The sequence below is a fragment of the Myotis nattereri genome, assembly GCF_964212035.1.
Source record: "Myotis nattereri genome assembly, chromosome: 2".
NCBI lineage: Eukaryota > Metazoa > Chordata > Mammalia > Chiroptera > Vespertilionidae > Myotis > Myotis nattereri.
The window spans coordinates 116,481,537-116,506,641 of NC_138076.1; the positions used below are offsets into that span (position 1 = coordinate 116,481,537).

Sequence of the window (25,105 nt, forward strand, 5' to 3'; positions counted from 1 at the left end):
AACGCTGACCCCATGGAGCAGGAGTACTTAAGTGGAGCTCTGGCACCTACTAAGTCTGCCCTCTGGGTGTGTGGTTTGTGGAGGTGGCTGGATGATGCTCTGGTGTGGTCTGAACCTGACCACCAGGTGTGTTAGTTCTGGGTCCTCTTGGGAGGGGTTCTGGTGTAGGCCAAGGTCAGCTGCTGCCTGTGCCTGGCCTTGGGTCATCTGACATGAACTACAAAGTGATCTGAGAAGGTTGCTACTTACTGGGCTTGGAGGTGTCTAGTGAGGCTAAGCTTGGACCAAGGCCAGCATCCATTACTGCCTATTATTGGGCAGCTTATGGATGAGGCCAGCTGCTGCTTGTTTGGGGTTTGTGAACCTTTGAGACATTTTAGGAAAAGTCCTCAGAGTGACCTGACACTAGCCATTTGTCTGGAAAAGCCACTGGAAGTGGTTTGGGAGAGCCTGCAAGTTGGGTGGGGCAGGGTCTTATGGAATCACCAAGTGAACGTGTTAGCCAGGTTGATGGAGACAGCAGGCTCTGTGGGGGGAGGGCTTAACAAAGGAAAATGTGTCTGCCTGCAATTCTACCTGGGAGAAAGCTACCCCTTCAGCCCTTCCTCTGAAGCCAGATAATTTAATTCTTCCCGATAAGTCCCTGGCACTTTTCTAGCTGCTGGAGCTTAGAGTAAGTGAGTCTGTCACTGATTAAGTCCATGCAGGCCCTTTAGAGCAGGGGTGGGGAACCTTTATTCTGCCAAGGGCCGTTTGTACATTTATAACATAATTTTCAGGCCATACAAAATTATCAACTTAAAAAGTAGCCTACTGTATTTGGTCAAATTAACTCACCCCTAATGCCTTGGCAGGGCCAGACCAAATGATTTTTCGGTCTTATATGGCCTGGAGGCCGGACATTCTCTACCCCTGCTTTAGAGGAACATCTGGGACTCCTGCAGCCCTTTATCTCACTCAGCCACAATCCCTGATGGTTTTCAGAGCCAGAAGTTATGGGGACTTTGCTTCCCCAAACTAAAACCCTGGGATGGAGGAGTCTATTGTGAGGCTGGGACCCCTTATTCCTCAGGGGGGATCTCCACAGTAAAGATATCCCTCCTGTTTCTTAATGGCCACCATAGTTGTGGGGCCTGCCTGTTTCATGTGTCAATCCCTTCTACCAGTTTCCACATAGCTTCTTTTGTATATCCTTAGTTTTCAGACTTCTGTTCAGCTAATCTTCAGGCAGTTCTTAATGATGGTTGTTCTATATTTTAGTTGTAATTATGATGTGCATGGGAGGAGGTGAGCACAGCCTTTACCTATTCTGCCATCTTGACAGGAATTCTATTTTTATATTTTACTTTTTAATGGCTCACAATACTCCATCATAATAAATTTTAAATTGTAGATAAAAGATCTAAAATCAGCGTATGTATTGAATGGGAATGCTATTGCTAAAGAAATGCTTAAAACAGTAGACTTTATTCTTAGGGCTAATTTTTTCCTTTATTTATATTACTAACTTTTAACCAGCTCTATTTTACTTTACTTCTTTTTTTCCCTTTAATCCTCTCCCAGGGATATTTTTCTTTCTTTTTTCCAATCCTCACCCGAGGATATTTTTCCACTGATTTTTAGAGAGACTGGAACAGAGAGGGAAAGACAGAGAGAAATATTGATGTGAGAGAAACAAATTGATTATTTGCCTATTGCACGAGCCCTGACTAGGGCCCGGGCTGGGGAAGAACATGCAACCGAGGTACATGCCCTTGACCGGAATCGAACCCGGGACCCTTTGGTCTGTAGCTGATGCTCTATTCACTGAGCTAAACTGGCTAGGGCTAACTAGCTCTATTTTATATAGAAACTGCAAAGGTAAACTTAAGTTCTATATGGCTGAATTTGTCACATAATCAAAATGCATACAATTAGAAATTTTTAAAGTAAAATTTAATTTACTAATAACTATAATTAAAACAGAATTCTTAAACAATAAACACTGATATAACATTACTCTCACATAGGTGCCTTTAGGCACAGCAGTATGTATATATCTCTCGGGGATTTGGGAACCAAATGGACGATAAAATCATGACAGACATTCTCCATATACATCCCTCTGCCCATTTCTTCAAGTTATTAGAGTTTCTCAGCTTCAGTCTTCAGTGGTATTCTTCTCTACCACTTGCCTTGAGTGATTTCCTCTACATTTATGGTTTTACAATCCCTCCATATGCTAAAGAAGGCTTTTTTCTTTAATATTTATTTTAAGTTTTAAGGAAGATTACTCAAGTACTCACCAACCCATAGGTCCCATTGTTTCTGCTCTTGTTTTCCCACGTTTTGCCTCTTTAAGCAGTTCTTCTATTGCTTTCCTGGTAGGAAAAAGGAAGAAATTTGAGAGGTAGTCACCCCACGAAATTCTAAAAATCAACTGTATGTGATCATTGGAAAGGAACAGCTCTGAAATAAATTTTCAAAATTGGGGGAGAATTTTTTTTTTTTTTTGTAAATGGTTGATAGTTTTGAACACAAAAATTAAAAAAAAAGCACTTTTTATATGATGCAGAAAAAAACACTAAAAAACTAAAGACAAAATGACAAACTATATCGATATTAAAAATGTTCAAATGCATTATTTTTCTAAGAAATATAAATTAACCCAACAATAATGAGACTGGTTTTGTCATCTGTGAGGGAATAGAGAAATGGATATTCTTTTCTCTACTAATGGGGATTGAAACTGACATAACATTTCTAGAGGACAATTTGATAACATGATAGTCTTAAAAAAATGCATACCTGCTGACCTAAAAATTCCACTTTATCCTATGAAATACTGAAATAAGTATGCAAAACCATATGTATGAAGACAGTCATTAAACAACTTTTTAACAACTGAAGAAAAATAGAAAACTTAAATGTTTACTAAAAAAGGCTTAGCTAAATGGCATATCCATATAGAAGATTAGGTAGTCATTAAAAATGAAGACAGCCTGGCTGATATGGCTCAGTGGTTGAGTGTTGACGTATGAACCAGGAGTTCATGGTTCAATTCCCTGTTAGGGCATATGCTGGGTTTTGGGTTTGATCTCCAGTAGGGGGCATGCAGGAGGCAGCAGATCAATAATTCTCTCTCATCCTTGATGTTACTATCTCTCTCTCCCTCTCCCTCTCTGAAAGCAATACAAACACACACACTCACACTAGAGGCCCGGTGCATGAAATTCGTGCACGGGTGCAGTCCCTAGGCCTGGCCGGCAATCGAAGTGTGAGTCATCGGGCCCCTGCCCAGCTCCCTCAGCACATGGAAGCCAGGCAGCGGCCCCACACTCTGCCGCTGGTCGCCGTCTGCAGGGCGATCAGTGGGGTGATCAGGCCCCGCTTGCACCTGCCTTGGCCTGGCACTGCCTGCTCACCTGCTCCACCATCCCGCCACAGTGCCGCTCTCATCGGGGCCCACTGGGGCCGGCAGGACCTCCACTGCCATCCGTTGCCAGCGCTGCATTGCCAATACCCGCCATGTTCTGTGCCGCCCCCTAGTAGTCAGCGCATGCCATAGCAAGCGGCCAAACTCCCGGTCGAGGGGACAATTTGCATATTAGGCTTTTATTATATAAGGATATTTTAAAACGAAGACAAATGAATACTTGGAACAGAAGACACTCATAACATATTTAGTATATAAAACTGGGTAGAAAACAATGTATGGGGTGGGCAAAAGTAGGTTTACAGTTGTATGTGAAATAGTTTAATCTTGTATTAATTATTAATTATAGTATTTATTATGAACTGTAAACCTACTTTTGTCAACCCCTGTATATAAGATACTGTTAAATTTATTATTGCATAGGAAAACATTTCGAGAGATGTTATCAATATGGTAAGGTGAGTTTTGGGGTGATTTTTATTTTTCTGTTTGTTTCTCTGAGTTTTCTATTTTTTCTTGAGTGAATCTGTATAAAGAGATTTAAAAATACCCAAAAACTTATTTACCAACCATATTCTGGGACTTACTATGTCTAAGATATTGTGCAAGGTGCTAGGGTAGTAAATAGAAAGATGATCACCCCTGACTTTATTACTTCTGACATATCCTATCTAATTAAGAGGGAAGATGCTAATTGACCCCCATGCTGTCGCAAAGATGGAGGCACCCACAGCGAATAAGGAGGTAATATGCTAATTGACTGCCCCACCTTCAAAGATGGCAGCGTCCACAGCCACAAGATGGCTGGCCAGGGAGGGCAGTTGTGGGCGATCAGGACAGCAGGGGAGGGCAGTTAGGGGTGACCAGGCCAGCAGGGGAGGGCAGTTGGGGTCAACCAGGCCTGCAGAAGAGGGCAGTTGAGGGGGACCAGGCCAGCAGGGGAGGGTAGTTAGGAGTGACCGAGCCAGCAGGAAAGGGCAATTGGGGGGGGACTGGGCCAGCAGAGGAGGGAAGTTAGGGGTGACCGGGCCAGCAGGGGAGCAGTTAGGTGTCGATCAGGCTGGCAGAGGAGTGGTTAGGGGGTGATCAGGCTGGCAGGCAGAAGCAGTTAGGGGCAATCAGGCAGGCAGGCAGTTGGGAGCCAGCAGTCCCGGATTGTGAGAGGGATCCCAGAATGGAGAGGGATGGAGAGGGTGCAGGCTGTGGTGAGGGACACCCTTCTCCAGTGCACGAATATCATGCATTGGGCCTCTAGTAAATAATAAGTTAAGAAAAAAAAGGGGTAGAAGGGTGCAAACAAATACAGTTTTGGTCCAAAGGCAGAACTATAAATCTAATTAGAATGTTTTGAAACTGGATAACTATATATTGATTCTATACAAAAACATTTAATTACCAACCATATTCTGGGACTTACTGTTATAGTACTACTATAGATACTACCTACCATTTCTCAAATGATATTAACATTCTGTTAGCTTATAAAAATATTTTATTTTATATTTATTTTATCAAAGCATGCACATAGCTTAAAAAGACAAATACCACATTGTTTGCAGGTAGTTTTTATCGCGCGCTAATAGGTGGCGCGGGCCATTTTTGCTAATTTTTTGCGCAAATGGCAACGTTCAGTAAAATTACGATAACTTTAGTTTACGTATTTATACGTTACCCGCATTCTACCGCTAGTCTATAAAAAACGTATTAATACGTGTCCCGCGCTCTACTACACTGGTAAAACGTATAAATACGTAAAACGTATAAATACTTTTCCCGCATACAATGTGATACTAGCCCAGCTGGTGTGGCTCAGTGGTTGAGTACTGACTTATGAACCAGGAGGTCATGGTTTGATTCCCAGTCAGGGTGCCTGCCCGGGTTCCAGGCTCAATCCTCAGTGTGGGGTATGCAGAAGGCAGCTAATCAATGATTCTCTCTCATCATTGATGTTTCTATCTTTCTCTCCTCCCTTTCTCTCTGGAATCAACAAAACTATATTAAACAAACAAACAAAAGGACAAATACTATTTAAAGACTCGTAATAAAATGCAGCGGTCTTGTGTATCATTTGTCCCTATCCACCAAAAAAATTTTTTTCAACAATTTTTAATCTGTTTCTCTTGGTATTTACTTACATATACCTAATAGTATGCTTTCAAACTGTTCATCACCCTCTTAATATTCAACAGATATATCTGGCTATTTTTCTGTAACTTACACATTTTTCAATAAACTTACTAAGAGTAAGACCTTTAAAAAAATGCCTTTTCAGGTAACTCAGCAGCATGACACTTTCCTTTTTTTTTTCTTAAAAATATGGAACGCTTCACGAATTTGCGTGTCATCCTTGCACAGGGGCCATGCTAATCTTCTCTGTATTGTTCCAATTTTAGTATATGTGCTGCCGAAGCAAGCACAGCATGACACTTCCTAATCCATTCTGGGAGGACCCACTGACAGGGTCAATGAAGAACTGAAACATTGACCAACTGTGCACCTTCTTACCCCCCAATTTGCTCAATGAGGTTATGTTTCACAGCCCAACCTGCTGGTATGAGTTGATAAATGCATCTGATTACCACACAAGCTTCTCCTTCCACCTCTTTAAAATAAGAATACTACACCCTATTGATGTGATCTGAGGGCTTGCCTCATACAGTATTTCATAAAAAATTTATCCTATCCAGCTCTGAAACAGATCTTTTTTTTCATCCTTATAGATGTAAGTACAAAATATCAAAGGATAAGAATATTCCAAATACACTTCCTTATTCCCATCAATTAGTGTGGTATTTTCCAAATAAAAACAGGTAGTCAATCATATTTGGATTCACCCATGTGCTCTCTCTCCTCCTAACAACAAAAGCAATCCTACATAATAAAAGGCTAATATACAAATAGACTGAATGGCAGAACAACCGAACAACTGGTTGCTATGACATGTGCTGACCACCAGGGGGCGTGCACGGAGCATGGTGGGCATCGGCAGCAGGCGGTAGAGCATGGAACATGGCGAGTGTTGGCTGTGGCGAGATGGTGGAGCAGGTGAGCAGGGGTGCCAGACCAAGGAGAGGCGCCGGTCGCTGTCATCGGGGTGAGCCTCTGGTGGTTACTGAAAATTCTTTGTTCCCACGTGCCACGGTCCCGCCCCAGTGCTCGCACCCACTGCTAGCACTGGAGCTCACACCTGCTGCCGGCGTCTGGCGCTGGCCCAATTGCTTGATGCCGTCAGTGAGTGCAAGCGGTGTCTGACAGCCCCGACTGCCCCTGAGGGCTTCTCCACCTCCCCCTTCTCCTGAGGAGCAATCGGGGCAGCCGCCGCCACTTGCACCCGCTGATGGTGCCAGCAGCGGGTGCGAGTGGGGCCGGCGCCGTCAGCACATGGGAGCAGTGGCGGCAGGAGCAGGGCTGCCAGCAGAGAGGGGACCAAGGTCCACGGTGGGAGGGGCCAGGCAGGGGTGCAGAGTATGGGCCGAGACCCAACCCTGGGCCCACCACAGCCTCGCGGCCCACAGTTCCTTTCAAGGTGCACGAATTCGTGCACTGGGCCTCTAGTTTAAAAATAATTAAGGAAAAACTTGTTTGGACAGTTCCCCAATATGAATAAACTATGTATCCACTATAAATAAATTAGAATGCATTTTCCCATAAAAACTTGGTTAAAATATTTGGTTAGCTTTCTGGATAAGCCAATTTGTGTCATAATTCAGCTGAAATGTTATATGTCTGCAGGAAACAATACTCCGTTAGGAACTTTGTAGGGACCCTGAAGGTATATTCCAGGCACTGTCTAAAGCTATGAAATTTGACACTGATTCTTTGGTAGTTTTGATTTATTTAAAACTATCTCCAACACTGTTGTTAACTTCATTTGCTGCGATAAAGGAAACTTTCTGATTTACAACTACAATCAAAGGGAAAAGAAGGTATATGCATCAGAAAAAATGCCTGAGGTGAAACAAAGTCATCTGTGTTGAAAGATGATAAAAGGTGGGGCTCAACTGGATGGGGATGGCATTCAGACATCCCCGTCTTTTCATGGGTAAAGCCCACAACAAATGTGGGAAGCAGTACCCCATACATATGGTTGGGGTTCACCCAAGTTACGGATTTATAATTGATTTGACTAACTTGCCCAAGGTAATATTGCTAATGATCAGAGAAGAGGAGAAACAAAAGGATCCATGTGTTTATGGCTACGAAGTTCCTCGTCTATTATACTTCCTATCTCTTCCACAAACATTTGCACAGCAAGTCCCAGAGAAGACATTTTCTCTTTATCATTAAAAGAGGCAAAAATAAAATACATGAAAAAAAAACAACAAAAGTTTTAATAGAGTTACCATTGCTTCCACACTCATTCGAGGAGAACTGGGTGACATGGTGATCCTAGAGAGCAGAAGGAATGAAGGACTGCTCACTGCTTTGTCCTAAGAATGTTGAGCATTCGCTACCTCCCACCCCAAATTCTCCCGTACAAGCTTTCTGTAAGGCTTAATTTCCAAGAAGGAAAACAATTCCTAGCAATTATGTAGTCTTTTCTTGAAATAACATCACCTTCAAAATTAAGGAGGAAATAGAAAGTCAGCCAGTTTTCCTTACTACTGTAGCCTGGAACATTTGCTAATGAATTCCTGGGTAAGGAGAGAGCAAGTCCATTTTCTATTGCACATTTTCAGAGGCTAAATACTTAAATTAGCAAAGATTATGAAACATCAACATCATGCAAAAAAGTGGTTTTTAATGAGATGATGAAACAGTATAATCTAAAATGAAAATACAGGAAAAGCAAATAGGAGAATATATAAGAACGAAGTACATAAAGAATATGGACAATTAAAACATCAAATTTAATTTTAGGTACAGTAATTTCTATACTTTATCCTTAAAGCATCTTAAACTTTTTTTTGTAAAACAAATTTATTTTATTAGAATATAAACTTCAATAAAAACAAGAAATTCAAGAAAGCTAGATCATTAAGCAGACAGTATTCTGGGCACAGGAACAAACTACAATCAATTTTCAATGATCCATCCTAGCTCAGCTTCCTCAGGCCTGCCTATTTGTTCCATTAGCCAGCTGGTCCATGCTTAAGGAATGTAAACTAATCATAATAGCAGCTTAAATAAATCCCAAACGGGAATGCAAATCCAGTGCAAAATCATCTTAAAAATCCAAAGTCTAACAAATTACTTTTGAGTTATCTCGGTCTGTGTTTCTTTTCATTCTCACAAATCAACTGAGAGTTAACTATATCGGGATATAGAAAGGATAGCAGGAAATTTAAAGCAATTGAACTGACACAACAGAAACTGAAAGGCAAATGTAATAATGAACAAAAGAGAGACTTTTAAAGAAATAAAATCAGAAAAGCTAAATATCAAGTAATTGTTCAAAAGATAGAGACAGGGACTTAAATGGATCTGCTTACACTTTCTTGAGAAATGAAGGAAAGTGTTATGAACTGAATGTTTGTATCACCCACAAAATTTATATATTGAAATCCTAACCCCACCTGGACACTGCGACCTGCTGCCCCAAACCAGAATGTCTGGCCCAGTGACCCTGGATAACTGGTCCCGCTGCCTTGATGTAGTATGCTCAGCCCTGCCACCATGACCCAATGCTACCAGATACATGAACCTGACATTATGACCCACTGTGTCTTACCCAGTGCCCCTGGGAAAATGGCGCTGCTGTCTAATACTGCCTGGTAGACATACACTGATGCCCCCACCCCACCCCCTGGATGCATGGACCTGCCACAGAGACAGGACATGCCTAACATGGTGCCACCAGAAGATTAGATACACCGCTATGATTTGGTGAAACCAGTTACCTCTGAACACACAAGACCTGCCACTGTGAACGCACCCGCCTCACACAGCTCCCCAGACTAATGGACTGCTAACACGGGAAGACAAAGAAACAACCCTCAGTGAAAGAAAAGGAGGAGTCACCAGAAAAGGAACTAAATGAAATGATGGCAAGTAATTTGTTGGATAAAGAATTCAAAGTAATGGTTATAAGGATGCTCAAACATCTGAATAAGAATTACAAGCAATTAAATGACAATTATAAGGAGTTGAATAATAAAAAAAACCCATGAATAAGAATCAAGAGGGAAATGAAGAATGACATCCTATCTAATAAAAGAGAAACATGGTAATTGGCGTACCATCACTACCCATCCCATTGGCTAAACAGCGAGATATGCAAATTAACTGCCAGCCAAGATGGCGGCCGGCAGCGAGGCAGCTTGAAACTAACATGAGGCTTGTTTGCTTCAGTGACGGAGGAAACCAACGTTCCCTGCCTGCTTTGCCGGCCTCTGAGCCTGCAGTTTAACAAACATTGTAACAAATATAGACGCTAAACAAAACCCCAGAAACCTGCTTTCAGCAAGCCAGGGATCTCAGAGCTGGAGTTATACAGTGTTTCGATTATAGAACTGAAACAAACCAGATACCTTCTTTCAGCAGCAGAAGCCTCAGAGCTGGAGCCAGAGCTAAAGCTGGCCCAGAATAAAAAAGAAAAGAAAAAAAGGAGCAGTTGGGAGCTTCAGTAGGCCTGAAAACAGCCACCAGCCCCTCACCCAGGCTGGCCAGGCACCCCAGTGGGGACCCCCACCCTGAAGGGTGTGTGACCAGCTGCTTACAGCTATCATCCCCTCACCCAGGCTGGCCAGGCACCCCAGTGGGGACCCCCACCCTGATCCAGGACACCCTTCAGGGCAAACCAGCCAGCCCCATCCATGCACCAGGCCTCTATCCTATATAGTAAAAGGGTAATATGCCTCCCAGCACCGAGATCAGCGGAGCCGAGAGGCCTCCCGGCACCGGGATCAGCGTGACAGGGGGCAGCGCCCAAACCCCCTGATCGCCCTGTGGCTCTGTGTGTGACAGGGGGCGGGGCCACAACCTCCCTATCTGCTCTGCTCTGTTCGTGACAGGGGAAGGTGCCCGAACCCCCGATCAGCCCTGCTCTGTGCCTGATAGGTGGGAGCTCCCCAACCCCCTGATCGCCCTGCGGCTCTGTGTGACAGGGTGCGGTGCCTAAACCCCCTGATCAGCCCTGCTCTGTGTGTGACAGGGTGCGGCGCGCCCCCCCCCCCCCTGCTCTGTGTGCGATGAGGTAGAGCCATAACCTCCCCATCGGCCCTGCCCTGAGCGTGACAGTGGTGGCGCCCCAACTCCCTGATCGGCCCTGCTCTATGGGTGATAGAGGGTGGCGCCCCAACCCCCCGATCTGCCCTGCCCTTAGTGTGACAGGGAGCGGTGCCCCAACTCCCCTATCGGCCCTACTCTGTGAGTGACAGGGGGGAGCTCCCCAACCCCTAGATTGACCCTGCTCTGTGCATGACAGGGCATGGAGCCCCAACCCCCCTGATGGGCCCTGCTCTGTGCGTGACAGGTACGGAGCCCTAACCCCCCTGATGGGCCCTGCTCTGTGCGTGACAGGTACGGAGCCCTAACCCCCCTGATGGGCCCTGCTCTGTGCGTGACAGGGGGTGGCGCCGCAACCTCCCCATCGACCCTGCCTTGAGTGTGACAGGGCGGTGCCCCAACCCCCCAATCGGCCCTACCCTGAGCGTGACTGAGGGTGGCATCGCAACCTCCCAATCTGTCCTGCTCTGTGCATGACAGGGGAAGGTGCCCCAACTCCCCAATCGGCCCTGCTCTGAGCCCCACCAGGGGCTGCACCTAGGGATTGGGCCTGACCTCTGCCACCCGGGAGCAGGCCTAAGCCAGCAGGTCATTATCTCCCGAGGGGTCCCCGACTGCGAGAGGGCACAGGCCGGGCTGAGGGACCCCCCCTCACCGCCCCCCCCCCGAGTGCACAAATTTTTGTGCACCGGGCCTCTAGTCTACACTAATAAAAGACAAAGATGCCAATTGACTGTACCTTCGCTACGCCCAACCCCCCCCCCCAGCCAATCAAAGAGACTATATGCAAATTAACCCAACCAAGGTGGCGGCCGGAAGCCACAGAGCTGGAGCAAGCAGGAAGCAAGCAGGAGGCTTGGTTGCCCCGGCGATGGAGGAGGCCAAGCTTCCCGCCTGTTCTGGCTGGCTGTGGCCTCTGCAAAAGGCAACGAAGTTTCAATTATAGAAGCTAAATAAATCCCAGATACCTGCTTCCAGCCAGCCTCCACTGGGAGCTTGGGTGGCTGGGGGCTGTGGCCAGCCTGCAAACAGCCATCAGCCCCTCACCCAGGATGGCCACACCCTTAAGGGGTGAGGGTCCCTTCTGGTGGGCTTGGCCAGCTTGCAAACAGCCATCAGCCCCTCACCCAGACTGGCCAGGAACCCCAGCAGGACCCTCCACCCTGCAGGCGGTGTGGCCAGCCTGAAAATGACCCTCAGCCCCTCACCCAGGCTGGCCAGGCACCCAAGCAGGAACCCCCCGCCCCCCGAAGGGGCTGTGGCCAGCCTGCAAACAGCCATTAGCCTCTCACCCAGGCTGGCCAGACAACCCAGCAGGACCCCCCTCCCTGAAGGAGGTGTGGCCAGCCTGAAAACGGCCCTCAGCCCCTCACCCAGGCTGGCCAGGCACCCCAGTGGGACCCCACCCTGATCCGGGACACCCTTCAGGGCAAACCAGCCGGCACCCACCCATGCACCAGGCCTCTATCCTATATAATAAAAGGGTAATATGCAAATTGACCCTAACAGCAGAGCGACTGGGAATCATTGGTCACTATGACACACACTGACCACCAGGGGGCAGATGCTCAATGAAGGAGCTGCCCCCTGGTGGTCAGTGTGCTCCCACAGGGGGAGCTCTGCTCAGCCACAAGCCACGTTGACGGCTGCCAGTACAGTGGCAGTGGTGGGAGCCTCTCCCGCCTCCTCAGCAGCACTAAGGATGTCCGACTGCAGCTAGGCCTGCTCCCCACTGGCAAGTGGACATCCCCCGAGGGCTCCCAGGCTGCCAGAGGGGTGTCTGACTGCCAGCTTAGGCCCAATCCCCCTGGGGAGCGGGCCTAAGCCAGCAGGTGGTCATTCCCCAAGGGGTCCCAGACTGTGAGAGGGCACAGGCTGGGCTGAGGGACCCTCCTGAGTGCACAAATTTTTGTGCACCAGGCCTCTAGTAGCTGTAATAAAGACCACCCTAGAAGAATTCAACAGTAGACTAGAGGAGGCTGAGGGCCAAACCAACAAGTTAGAAAACAAGGTAGAAAAACACACACAATCAAAGAAGCAATTGGAAAACAAATTAAAAAGCAGGAGAGTTTAAGGGAACTTTGGGACAACATGAAATGAAACAATATCCACATAATAAGGGTACCAGAAGGAAAAGAAGCTGAGCAAAGACCAGAAAACCTGTGTGAAGAAATAATGACAGAAAATTTTCCTGACTTCGTGAAGAAAAAAGTCATACAAATCCAGGAAGCACAGAGTCCCAATCAAGATGAACCAAAAAAGACCTACACCAAGACACATCATAATTAAAATGACAAAGAAAGACAAAGAAAGAACCTTAAAGGCTGCAAGAAAGAGACAGAAAGTTACCTACAGGGGAACTCCCATTAGACCAGCAGTTCTCAACCTGTGGGTTGTGACCCCTTTGGCGGTCGAACGACCCTTTCACAGGGGTCGCCTAAGACCATCCTGCATATCAGATATTTACATTATGATTCATAACAGCAGCAACATTACAGTTATGAAGAAGCAACAAAAATAATTTTATCGTTGGGTCACAACATGAGGAACTGTATTTAAAGGGCCAGAAGGTTGAGAACCACTGCATTAGACTATCAGTTGAGTTCTCAATAGAAACACTTCAGGCTAGAAGGGAGTGGCATAAGGTCTACAAAATAATGAATACCAAGGAACTGAATCCAAGACTACTCTATCCAGCAAGGCAATCATTCAAAACAGAAGGTGACAGTAGGAGCTTCACTGACAAAAAAAAGGCTAAAGGAGTTTATTACTACCAAACTAGGATTGCAAGAAATGCTAAAGGGACAGCTGCAATGAGAAGAAATATATATAGAGAAAAACATAGGCATAAAGAATTAAAATGGCAATAAATAAGTACCTATCAATAATAATCTTAAATGTAAATGGATTAAATGCTCTAATCAGAAGATATAGGGAAGCTGAATGGATAAGAAAACATGACCCATATATACATGCTGTCTACAAGAGACCCACCTCAGAACAAAAGACTTACACAGAATGAAAGTGAAGGGATGAAAATTTATTTTTCCATGCAAATGGAAATTTAAAAAAAGCTGGAGTAGCAATACTAGTATCTGACAAAATAGACCTCAAAATGAAGGCCATAACAAGAGAAAATGAAGGGCATTGCAAAATACTAATAGGATCAATACAACAGGGGGATATAACCCTGGTAAACATATACGCACCCAATATAGGAGCACCCAAATACATAAACAAACTTCTGGAGGACTTAACGGAAAAGATCAATAGCAATACCATCATAGTAGGGGACTGTAACACACCACTGATGGCATTCTCATACACCAATAAAGAACTCTCAGAAGGAGAAACTTAAGATACTTAGGAATAAACTTAACCAAGGAAGCAAAAGACCTATACTCGGAAAACTATAGAACACTGAAAAAAGAGATAGAAAGGGATATAAACAAGTGGAAGAATATACCATGTTCATGGATTGGTAGAATTAACATTATTAAAATGTCCATACTACCCAAAGCAATATATAGATTCAATGCAATCCCTATTATAATACCAACTAGTGGCGCGCTGCACGAAGATTCGCGCAATAGGCCTTCCTTCCCCTGGCTGCCGGCACCGATTTTCCTCCAGCACCCAGGACCCACGCCTTTGGTCCGGCTGCAGCAGTGAGGCTTGGCTTCTCTGCTCCGGCTGCTCTCAGCCCCTCCTTTTTTTTTTTTTTTTCCAGCTCCTCGAGCACAGCCCAGGGTGGGCTGGAAGCCTGGGTCACCCCCAGTGACCCAGACTCCCAGCCCCTTCTTGAGCGGAGCACAGGCCCGCAGCCCCTCCTTAAGCGGAGCCCAGGGCAGGCTGGAAGCCTGGGTTGCCCCCGGCGACCCAGGCCCCCAGCCACTCCTTGGGCAGAGTCCAGGCCCCAGCCCCTCCTTGAGCGGAGTCCAGGGCCAGCGGGAAGCTTGGCTTCCTCAGTCGCCGGGAGCAACCCAAGCCTCCTGCTCGCTCCAGCTCCGTGGCTGCTGCCATCTTCAGTATTCGCTCTGCGCCTGTGTATGCAAATTAACCGCCATTGTTGTTGGGTTAATTTGCATAGTCGCTCTGATTGGCTTGTGGGTGTAGCAGAGTGGTGGAGTGATGGTTAATTTGCATGTTTCTCTTTTATTAGTGTAGATGGCAAACTTCACAGATCTAGAACAAACACTCCAAAAATGTATATGGAATCAAAAAATGACCCCAAATAGCCAAGGCAATACTGAGAAAGAAGAACTAAGTTAGAGGGATCACAAGACCAGATATTAAGCTATACTACAAAACCACTGTAATCAAAACAGCCTGATATTAGCACAAGAACAGACATATAGATCATTGGAACAGAACAGAGACCCCAAAAATCGACCCAAGCCATTACACTCAATTAATATTTTACAAAGGAGGCAAGAGCATACAATGGAATTAAGAGTTTCTTCAATAAATGGTGTTCGGATAATTGGACAGCTACATGTAAAAAAATGAAGCTAGACTACCAACTCACGTCATACACAGGAATAAACTCAAAATGGATAAAAGATTTAAATGTAAGTCCTGAAACCATAAAAATGCTTGAAAAAAACATAGGCAGAAAATATCAGACATCTCACATTGTAAAATTTTCACTCATACAAATGCCTAGTGCAAGAGAAACAAAGGAAAAAATAAACAAATGGCACTACATCAAAATTAAAAGCTTCTGCACACCAAAAGCAAACAGCATCAGAATGAAAAGGGAACCCACTACATGGGAGAACATATTTGCCAATGATACATCTGATAAGAAAAAAACTTGGCTTTCAGTTGCTTGTTAAACACTCACAGTTTTTAATTTTCTTTATGTAAAATACCAGTGGAACCTAGCAATAGCCTTTTGCTATGGTCTTAATGTTTCCCTCAAATCCATATGTTGGAATCTAACCCCCAATGTGATGGTGTTAGGAAGTGGAGCCTCTGGGAGGTGAGTAGATCATGAGGGTAGAGCCCCCATGAATGGATTAGTGCATTTATATAATGGGATTAGAATCCATGGGACTCCCTAGGCCCTTCATGTGAGAATAAAACTAGACGACTCCATCTGTGAAGTAGGAAGTAGGCGATCACTAGACAATGAATATGCTGGCATCTTGATCTTGGATTCTCGAGCCTCCAGAACTCTACGAAATAAATTTCTGTTTATAAGCCAAAAAAAGAAAAGAAAAAGAAATCCTAACCCCAATGTGATAGTACTAGCAACTTTGGGAGGATATTAGATCATGAGGGTGGAGCCCTCATGACTTGGATTGTGTCCGTATGAAAGACACCCCCCGAGCTCCCTGGCTTCCTGCTATGTGAGTACATGGTGAGAAGATGGCTGTCCATGAACCAGAAAATTGACAGAAATAAATGTTTTGTTTAAACCACCAGTCTGTGGTATCTGTTCTAGCAGCCTGTACAGACCAAGATAGAGAGTAAGGAAATAAAGACCGAATGAGCATTAGATCTTTCCACATTTTGTGACTCCCTTATGTCTTTAAAAAGCCACTTTTGGCCTGGTTTTCGTAGCTCAGTGGTTGAGCATCGACCTATGAACCTGGAGGTCATGGTTTGATTCCTGGTCAGGGCATATGTCCAGGTTGTGGGCTCAATCCCTGGTGTGGGGCATGCAGGAGGCAGCCAATCAATGATTCTCTCTCATCATTGATGTTTCTATCTCTCTCCTCCGCTCCCTTCCTCTCTGGAATCAATAAACATTTTTTTAATAAAAAAATAAATAAAACCACTTTTGATTAACTAACTGTGAAGTCTGGTATCTGTTACATGATGGATAAAGAAAGAGGTTCAAATAAGGCACTAAGTCATCTAAGACTACTCTGAAGAACGTGGTATGTTCAAACAAGCATGACTCGGTGAACAGCACAGACTTAGAAAACTGGAGAACTGAGTGCAGCACCACTGGGTTCTTATGACTGGGAGGCATCTGACAGTTCCAGCACATCACCAGTGCTGAAGGTAACCAGCTTACACTATCATCCACATGTACTATCCATCAAAGCACTGGGCAAAATTTAAGAGAAACTTTACTACAGCAATCTAAATTTCCTCCCACAATGGAGTACTCAGGCTTAAAGAGAGAAATTGAACAGTTTACTTGATCTTCAGTAAGGATTTGCTGTTAGACCACAAAACATTCTGATGAAAAGATATGGACAGATGGTTTGAATCCCTGCTGATATATGCAAACAGCTGCGTACTGGCTCCTGACCAGTATTAGTGGTCATGATCATTCAGATTGGCAGAACCCATAGGACAAAGACTGGGCAATGTATTACTTAGCAATTCAGGTATAGACATAGATGAAGAAATTCAGGCCATCCTTATTTAATTTCAGAAAATATCAAACTGTCTGGGGTCACCTATGACGTGTAAAGAAAGGTATAAAAATTTAAATTGTAGAAAAGGTTTTTGAAGACAGGTAAATTCACTAGGGATATTGAGGTCATTTGGGAAATGAAAAAATTATTCATGGGTAAAAGATGGAGGTGCAAGTTAGTTCTGTATATTGTTAAATTTAGCCAACTTCTACCAAGCACTTGCTCTGTAAAGTATGACGTTTTATACTGTGAGTGAGGCCCTTCCATGAAGAGTTTTATTGGTGACTGTAAATGTTAAATAAAGACTCGGATATGTGCTTTAGAAACAAATATTGGATTACCGAGGATGGAGGAAGTCCCAATATTTATTTATTATACAACAAAGGGGGGGAAGTTGTGATAAAAGTTGCTTAATTTTTTAAAAACAACTTATGCCAATAAATCACTGAAGGAAGATGAAGGAGCATGAATTTGAGTGGAGGATTAATAAGACTTATTTCAAACATGGACCAGAGAAAAACACATTTTAATCAAGGCTGGAGAAATCAAAGCGGTTGCTTGCTTTTTACTATGATGATAATAACCTCACAGGATTGTTATGAGGATAAAATAAGGTATTCAATTAGATCCAAGTGTTCTGAATTTTATCGGAAGCACAAGAAATCTGATAGGTATTTTTCACTTGACTTAACTCCTAGTGGTCAGGGAACTTGTCTACTTCATCTTAGTTTTCCTATGCCTATCATACAGTAGATACTAAATAAAGATTTGAGGAATGAACAAGTTCTGGGTGTGAGTGGAACATGTCAAAAATGCAAGGATTTAAAAATAAAAACACTGTATCTGTAGCCAGAAGAGGAGGTGATGGGAAAGATGGCACAGGCCAGACAAGGAAGGTGAAGACAGGAGAGAAAAAGTAAGGACATGTCACTGGGCAAAGAAATGAGATGACGGAATTTGTGGCTGGCTATAGGTTCCTTGTGAGATCTAAAGCAGTGGCCACATTTGAACAGAAGCACAACAACCCCACACAGCCTCAGACGCATCACATATTATGTCACTGGGACACTGCAGACACTGACTAAAGACACTGAAACAGAATTTTTCCTGTCACGATTGAGGTCTTTAATCCTCTTGGGCTCCTTGAAAATCTCAGCAACATTTCATATCTAGAAATACTGTACTTTTCCCTTAGTACCCTACCAGTTAGAGGTGAATGGCCTTTGTTTAGATTCAAAATACCAGTTTTTTGCTTCATTATGCAAATGGTTAAAAGCCCACTTCATTCACATTTTGTTAGCATTCTCTAAATTCCATCGCTCTCTTTTTAAAAATATTTTATTGATTTTTTACAGAGAGGAAAGGAGAGGGACAGCGAGTGAGAAACATCGATGAGAGAGAAACATCGATCAGCTGCCTCCTGCACTCCTCCTACTGGGGATGTGCCCGAAAACAAGGTACATGCCCTTGACTGGAATCGAACCTGGGACCCTTGAGTCCACAGGCTGACGCTCTATTCACTGAGCCAAACCGGTTAGGGCTAAACTCCATCTCTTAATGAAGTTGCTAATTGTGTTTTGAAATGAAAGTGCTTTAGTGTTGGGAGTCCAAGGATGCTAATACAGATACTGGAGATGTGTGTGTGTGTGTGGGGGAAGGTGCGAGGAGGGGGCGGGGGGCTACTGGCCTCTCTGCAAGGCCTCAGCCAGACAGTGTATGCCCTGTGGGATTACCACATTCTAGGGCATTAGTTTGTCCAGAAGCCCAATTTGGCTAGGACACCCAGCTTGACTGCAGCCCCACAGTTGCCATGAATGAATGGAAAAACTTTGCTTAGGCTACACTCTCTGTCTGAATAGTTCTCCACTTAGCCACATCCTCATCACTGGACAGGGATCAGATGTTTCCTGCTCTATAGCCTTTACTGATCTCCCTGCATGCTCCACATCAATGGATGCAACTGGTCCTTTCTTTTAGGCCCACCAAGAGGCAAATAAAGTCCCACACACCATAGTTCTAAGTATTAAAAAGTTATGAAACAAACTAAAAAATTATACTCCTTCCTAACTCCTACCATGACATATATACAACAAAAAAAACCACAAGTGTAAAGCAATTATTTTTAAAAATGATTAAAAGTCAACATAATATCAAAGATGTCAGAATTAACTAATTGCACACATTAGTTATTCTGTTAATGAGTTGGTAATATTTGGATAAATACAGAAATAAAGACACACATAATTCAGACCTGACTGGTTACTGCCAGAGGGCAGGAGGGTTGGGGGACTGGGTGAAGATGTGAAGGGATTAAAAAGTACAGATTGGTAGTTAAAGAATAGTTTCAGGGATGTGAAGCACAGCATAGGGAATCCTATATAATAAAAGCCTAATATGCAAATTGTCCCCTTGACTGGGAGTTCGACTGCTCGCTATGATGTGTGCTCAACACCAGGGGGCAGTGTGGAACATGGCAGGCGTCGGCAATGCAGTGCTGGCAGCGGGCAGCAGTGGAGGCGCTACTGGCTCCGATGGGCCCTGACGACAGTGGGACTGTGGCAGGATGGTGCAGCAGGTGAGTGGGCGGTGCCAGGCCAAGGCGGGTGCAAGTGGGGCCCAACTGCCCCGCAAACGGTGACCAGCGACAGTGGCTGGGGGCAGGGCCACCACCCAGCTCCCAGGTGCTGAGGGAGCCAGGCGGGGGCCGGATCACCCTGCCGATCACCCCGCAGACGGTGACCAGCAGTGGTGGCAGGGCCACCGCCTGGCTCCCAGGTGCTGAGGAACTAGGCAGGAGCCTGATGGCCCAGGTGGTGGCAGGGGGTAGGGCCACTGCCCAGCTCCCAGGCACTGAGGGAGCCAGGCAAGGGCCTGATAACTCAGGCAGAGGGGGGCGCACAGGGGCCTGGGGGCCCAGGTGCTGCCCAAGACCCAGAGGTCAGCTGGGACTTGCCCTTCTACGCCAGATGCTTGTGCTTCGATTGCCAGCCAGGCCTAGGGACCATACCTATGCACAAATTTCGTGCATTGGGCCTCTAGTAGTTAATAATACTGCAATAACTATGTATGGTGTCAGGTGGGTACTGGAAATATCAGGGGGGAATAATTTGTATAGTAATGTATGTGATTATCTAACCACTATGCTGCACACCTGAAACCAATACAAAATAATACTGAAAGTAGCCTTAGCCAGTATGGCTCAGTGGATAGAGCATCGGCTTGTGGACCGAAGAGTCCCGGGTTCGATTCCGCTTAAGGGCATGTACCTAGATTGCAGGCTCCTCCCCGGCCCAGGTCCTGGTCGGGGCTCCTGCAGTAAGCAACCAATCGATATGTTTCTCTAACATTGATATTTCTCTCTGTCTTTCCCTATCTCTTCTACTCTCTCTAAAAATCAATGGAAAAATATTCTTGGGTGAGGATTAAAAAAAAATACTGAAAATAAACTAAAAATTAAAAAATTATTAATTAAAACTGATTTTAAAAAGACACAATTCATACTATATATTCCACAAAATGTATTTTCTTACCTCGATTTCAGCAAAATCACCTATTGTTATAATCAAGATTTTTACATAAATTATGTTCTATGCACTGTAATAATCTAAAGTATTAAAAAAATGTAACTACATTTAATGTGAATAAAATTTGAATATATTTATTAAAATGTAATTACCTAATATGTAAAAAATTGATAATCTAAATTCTATGTTTTAAAATTTCCCTGCAAAATAATATGATTAATAAATCAGTAGAAAATTTCATCTAGGTTCTATATAAACATACACATATACTAGTATAAGTAATATGAGTAACAATGCAAATGTTAGCCTCCAAATATAACTATTTCTTATTTTTTAATTAAATCTTTATTGTTCAAATTATTACAGTTGTTCCTCTTTTTTCCCCCCCATAGCTCCCCTCCACCCGGTTCCCACCCCACCCTCTGCCCTTACGGCTACCGGCCCCCCCGCCCCATACTCTTCCATAGGTGCACGATTTTTGTCCAGTCTCTTCCCACATCCCCCACACCCCTTCCTGCCCCCCGAGAATAGTCAGTCCACTCCCTTTCTATGCCCCTGATTCTATTATAATCAGCAGTTTATTCTGTTCATCACTTGATTTTTAGATTCACTTGTTGATAGATGTGTATTTGTTGTTCATAATTTGTATCTGTACCTTTTTCTTCTTCCTCTTCTTAAAGGATACATTTCAGCATTTCATTTAATACTGGTTTGGTGGTGATGAACTCCTTTAGCTTTTCCTTATCTGTGAAGCTCTTTATCTGACCTTCAATTCTGAATGATAGCTTTGCTGGATAAAGTAATTTTGGTTGTAGGTTCTTGGTATTCATCACTTTGAATATTTCTTGCCACTCCCTTCTGGCCTGCAAAGTTTCTGTTGAGAAATCAGCTGACAGTCGTATGGGTACTCCCTTGTAGGTAACCGACTGTCTTTCTCTTGCTGCTTTTAAGATTCTCTCTTTGTCTTTTGCTCTTGGCATTTTAATTATGATGTGTCTTGGTGTGGTCCTCTTTGGGTTCCTTTTGTTTGGGGTTCTCTGCGCTTCCTGGACTTGTAAGTCTATTTCTTTCACCAGGTAGGGGAAGTTTTCTGTCATTATTTCTTCAAATAGGTTTTGCTCTCTCTCTTCTTCTGGCACCCCTATAATTCTGATGTTGGTACGCTTGAAGCTGTCCCAGAGGCTCCTTCCACTATCTTCATATTTTTGGATTCTTTTTTCTTTTTGCTTTTCCAGTTGGGTGATTTTTGCTTCTTCGTATTGCTAATCTTTGACTTGATTCTCGCAATCCTCTACACTGCTGTTGGAAGTCTGTATAATATTCTTTATTTCAGTCAGTGTATTCTTAATTTCTAGTTGGTCCTTTTTTACAACCTCAAGGGTCTCATTAGACTTATTGAGGATCTCATTAAATTTATCGGCAGTCTCACTAGATTTCTTGAGTGTCTCACTAAGTTTATCGGTGGTTTCTAGAAAATCCTTGAAAAACCTTAAAAGTGTGGTTTTGAACTCTATATCCAGTAGTTTGCTTTCCTCCATTTCTGTCATTGTGACCTGTTTCTTTGTCTCTGCATTTTTTATGCTTCCCTGTGTTGATAGAGTTGCTTTCTGTGCTAGGTGTCCTATAGCGCCCAGTGGCTCAGCCTCCCCAATTACTTGAGGTAGACACTCTTGGTGCACCCCCTTGTGGACTTTGTGCACAGTCTTGTTGTAGTTAAGCCTTGATTGTTGTAGGTATCACTGGGAGGAATTGACCTCCAGGCCAATTAGCTGTGAGAATCAGCTGTGTCTGCAGTGGGAGAAATTCTGTGCTGGAGACACCCTTCTGGGGCAAGACTTGCTTCAGTGGGGCTTTGGTGCTCACTGAGTCTGCCCCCTGAGTGTTGTCCCTTATGGATCTGAGGAGTTGTAATCTGGATGGTCCCAATCTGACCATTGGGTACACTGGCTCTTGGATCACTAAGGAGGTGCTAATTTAGCCTCTACCTGAGGCTACCCAGCAGGAGCTCAGCTGTGAAGGAATGCAAGCTGCTGTGGGGCCTTGGGCCAGCTGCAGTTGGTTAGGTAATTTTCAGATTGCAAAGGGCCAGGCCTTCCATATGCAAAAGCCGATGCACAGCTTGGGAGGGCGGGGTACCAGGGGATCAACAGGGTGGAGCAAGCAGCTATGGCTGCTCCTCAGTCCTGCCCTAAGAGGCCCCGCTTCTCAGTGTCCTGGTAATCGCTGCAAGCACCTCTGAGAGAAAGCCGCCCTCGAAGACCGACTGATGCCAGACAGTCTAGCCCAGCTGTGGGCAAACTACGGCCCGCGGGCTGAATCCGGCCGTTTGAAATGAATAAAACTAAAAAAAAAAAAAGACCGTACCCTTTTATGTAATGATGTTTACTTTGAATTTATATTAGTTCACACAAACACTCCATCCATGCTTTTGTTCCGGCCCTCCAGTCCAATTTAAGAACCCATTGTGGCCCTCGAGTCAAAAAGTTTGCTCACCCCTGGTCTAGCCTCTCCCGTATGAGTCTGAGTCCCAGAGACTCGCCCGGAACTGGAGTTCAGAGCAGTCGGGAGCTTGAGACTCCCTCCCGATTGAAAAAGACAACCGTGTCCTCAGCCGCCAGCCCTTTCCGTGTGCGCCTCTGTACCTCTGCACTTTACTTCCACACCGCACCTCCTCTGAGTCTCGGTATGCTTTTCTCTTTCCTTCTAGTTGTAGAATTTCCACTCAGCCAGCCTTCCTGTGGTTCTGGATGATGTCTGTTTTATCTTTTAGTTGTATTTTTGAAGTGGTTGTACGAGGCAGCAATTTCCGGTGTTTACCTATGTGGCCATCTTGGTTTCTATAACTATTTCTAATACTGTACTAAGTCATGAGCACTTCCAGAACCATGAACTGAAATCCTAAGACAAGCAAGAAAACGGAAGCTTAGCATTACTGGGAAATAATATTTTCTTATGGTACAATGCATTGCATTCATGCTGAGATGGTTTTGACAAGTTAATGTGTCTTTCCTCTTCTAAACACTTTTGCAACTCAAATCCTTCCTTGTACTCTAAAGTCAACAGTGGTACAGTCCACCAATCTCCACATATGCAAGCTTCCTTTCATTCAAGGATGCAAGTCAAAACATGAGGAGGGTGTTTCCTGGGTTATGAATTGTCCTAAGCACTGGACCCCAGTGACAGAGAAATCCATGTTTGCATATATAGGGGCTGACTTTCTTGCCCAGGTTAAAGGAAATTCTCCTTTGAATATTGATATAGTAAGCACCAGGGATACGATGAAAAATAATAATGAAAACAGTGCCTACGCACCATGGATCTTATACTTAATCCTCACAACTCCTCTATGTAACTATTCTTTCACAGATAAAAAGAAGAAAATAACGGTCGCAGAAATTTACTAAGGCAATAAAGCCTTTAAGTGATGGGGTTGTGGTGTGAACCCAGGCAGTTGACTATAGGGCCCAGGATCTTAGTAAACCCTTACACTACAGCTATGTTAAAAGTCATGACCTCAACCCTTATGAAGTCCAGGCTGGTGAGAGAGAAGGCAAATAAAGGGATGACAACAGTATTTTACTGTATTTATTTGTATTTATGACAAGAACTGCTACAGTGAAGACAACACTCTAGTCCCTTCACCTAGACTTTGACATTCTCAAATGTCCAATGCCACCCTTTTCTATGTGACCTCTGAGGGTGGGCTATTCTTACAGAGATCATTTCTTAAGTTAATAAGTTAATATGTGGGATGATTCTTATTAGTTTAGCTCTTAGAGGAAAATCTTATTTCTCAGTTCATAAGACACCTCATGTAGAAAAGACGTAATGAAATGACTTCATATTCAAAGTAGTATTTTTACAAATATTTATTCTTAAATCCTGATTAAGGAGCTTCCCACAAGTTCAGTGATTCATTTTGGTTCATATTATAAGACATTAAATGTGCCATGGTAAATTTATAAAAGTAATGGAGAAAAGCATCTCTTACTAAAAAAACTTTGTGGAGGTGAAATGGGGATGGTAGAGAATTAACTTAGAGATAGTAAACTCTGAAGAGAAAAGCATATAAATTACACCAATATCGGCAACAGTATATTTGTTTGATAGGTCAATTAGTAAGTTTAAATATAGTATATATATACATGCCCTACTGAAATAAAAATAAACCCAAAGAACATAAAGTAAAAATAATTATTGAGTTATTTTACTCAATGGAAGCATTTTATGATGTCCTTAAAAGAACAGATACTCTGAAGAACAAAATTAGTGAAAAGAAAACTGCAGAAAAAGAAAGGGGGGGGGGGAGAGGAATAAAATAGAGGAAGATGGGTGTGGAAGGGAGCCAATATCACAGCAGAGAAAAGCTAATGTGGCAGCTGCTCGAACTTAGTAAAAGGGCAGGAAAATATGACATAAATGTAAAATAAAATTCCAACTCTCACCAAACAACCATGCAAAAAGGAAAAAAACACACAATAACTGTACTAAAGAATTATCAGACTATAAAGCCTCTAGAGCAGTGGTTCTCAACCTTCCTAATGCCGCGACCCTTTAATACAGTTCATGTTGTGGTGACCCCCAACCATAAAATTATTTTCGTTGCTACGTCATAACTGTAA

At 43.9% G+C, this 25,105-nt stretch overlaps 1 protein-coding gene across 1 annotated transcript in view; it reads right to left on the reverse strand.

Annotated features, from left to right (window-relative positions):
- The window catches only part of LOC308513509 (protein POLR1D), a 58,592-nt gene that overhangs the window by 16,072 nt on the left and 17,415 nt on the right, over positions 1-25,105 (reverse strand). The window contains exon 2 of the mRNA XM_081083620.1: positions 2,286-2,360. Coding sequence (XP_080939746.1) covers positions 2,286-2,360 — 75 coding nt within the window. The remainder of the gene's footprint in view (positions 1-2,285; positions 2,361-25,105) is intronic.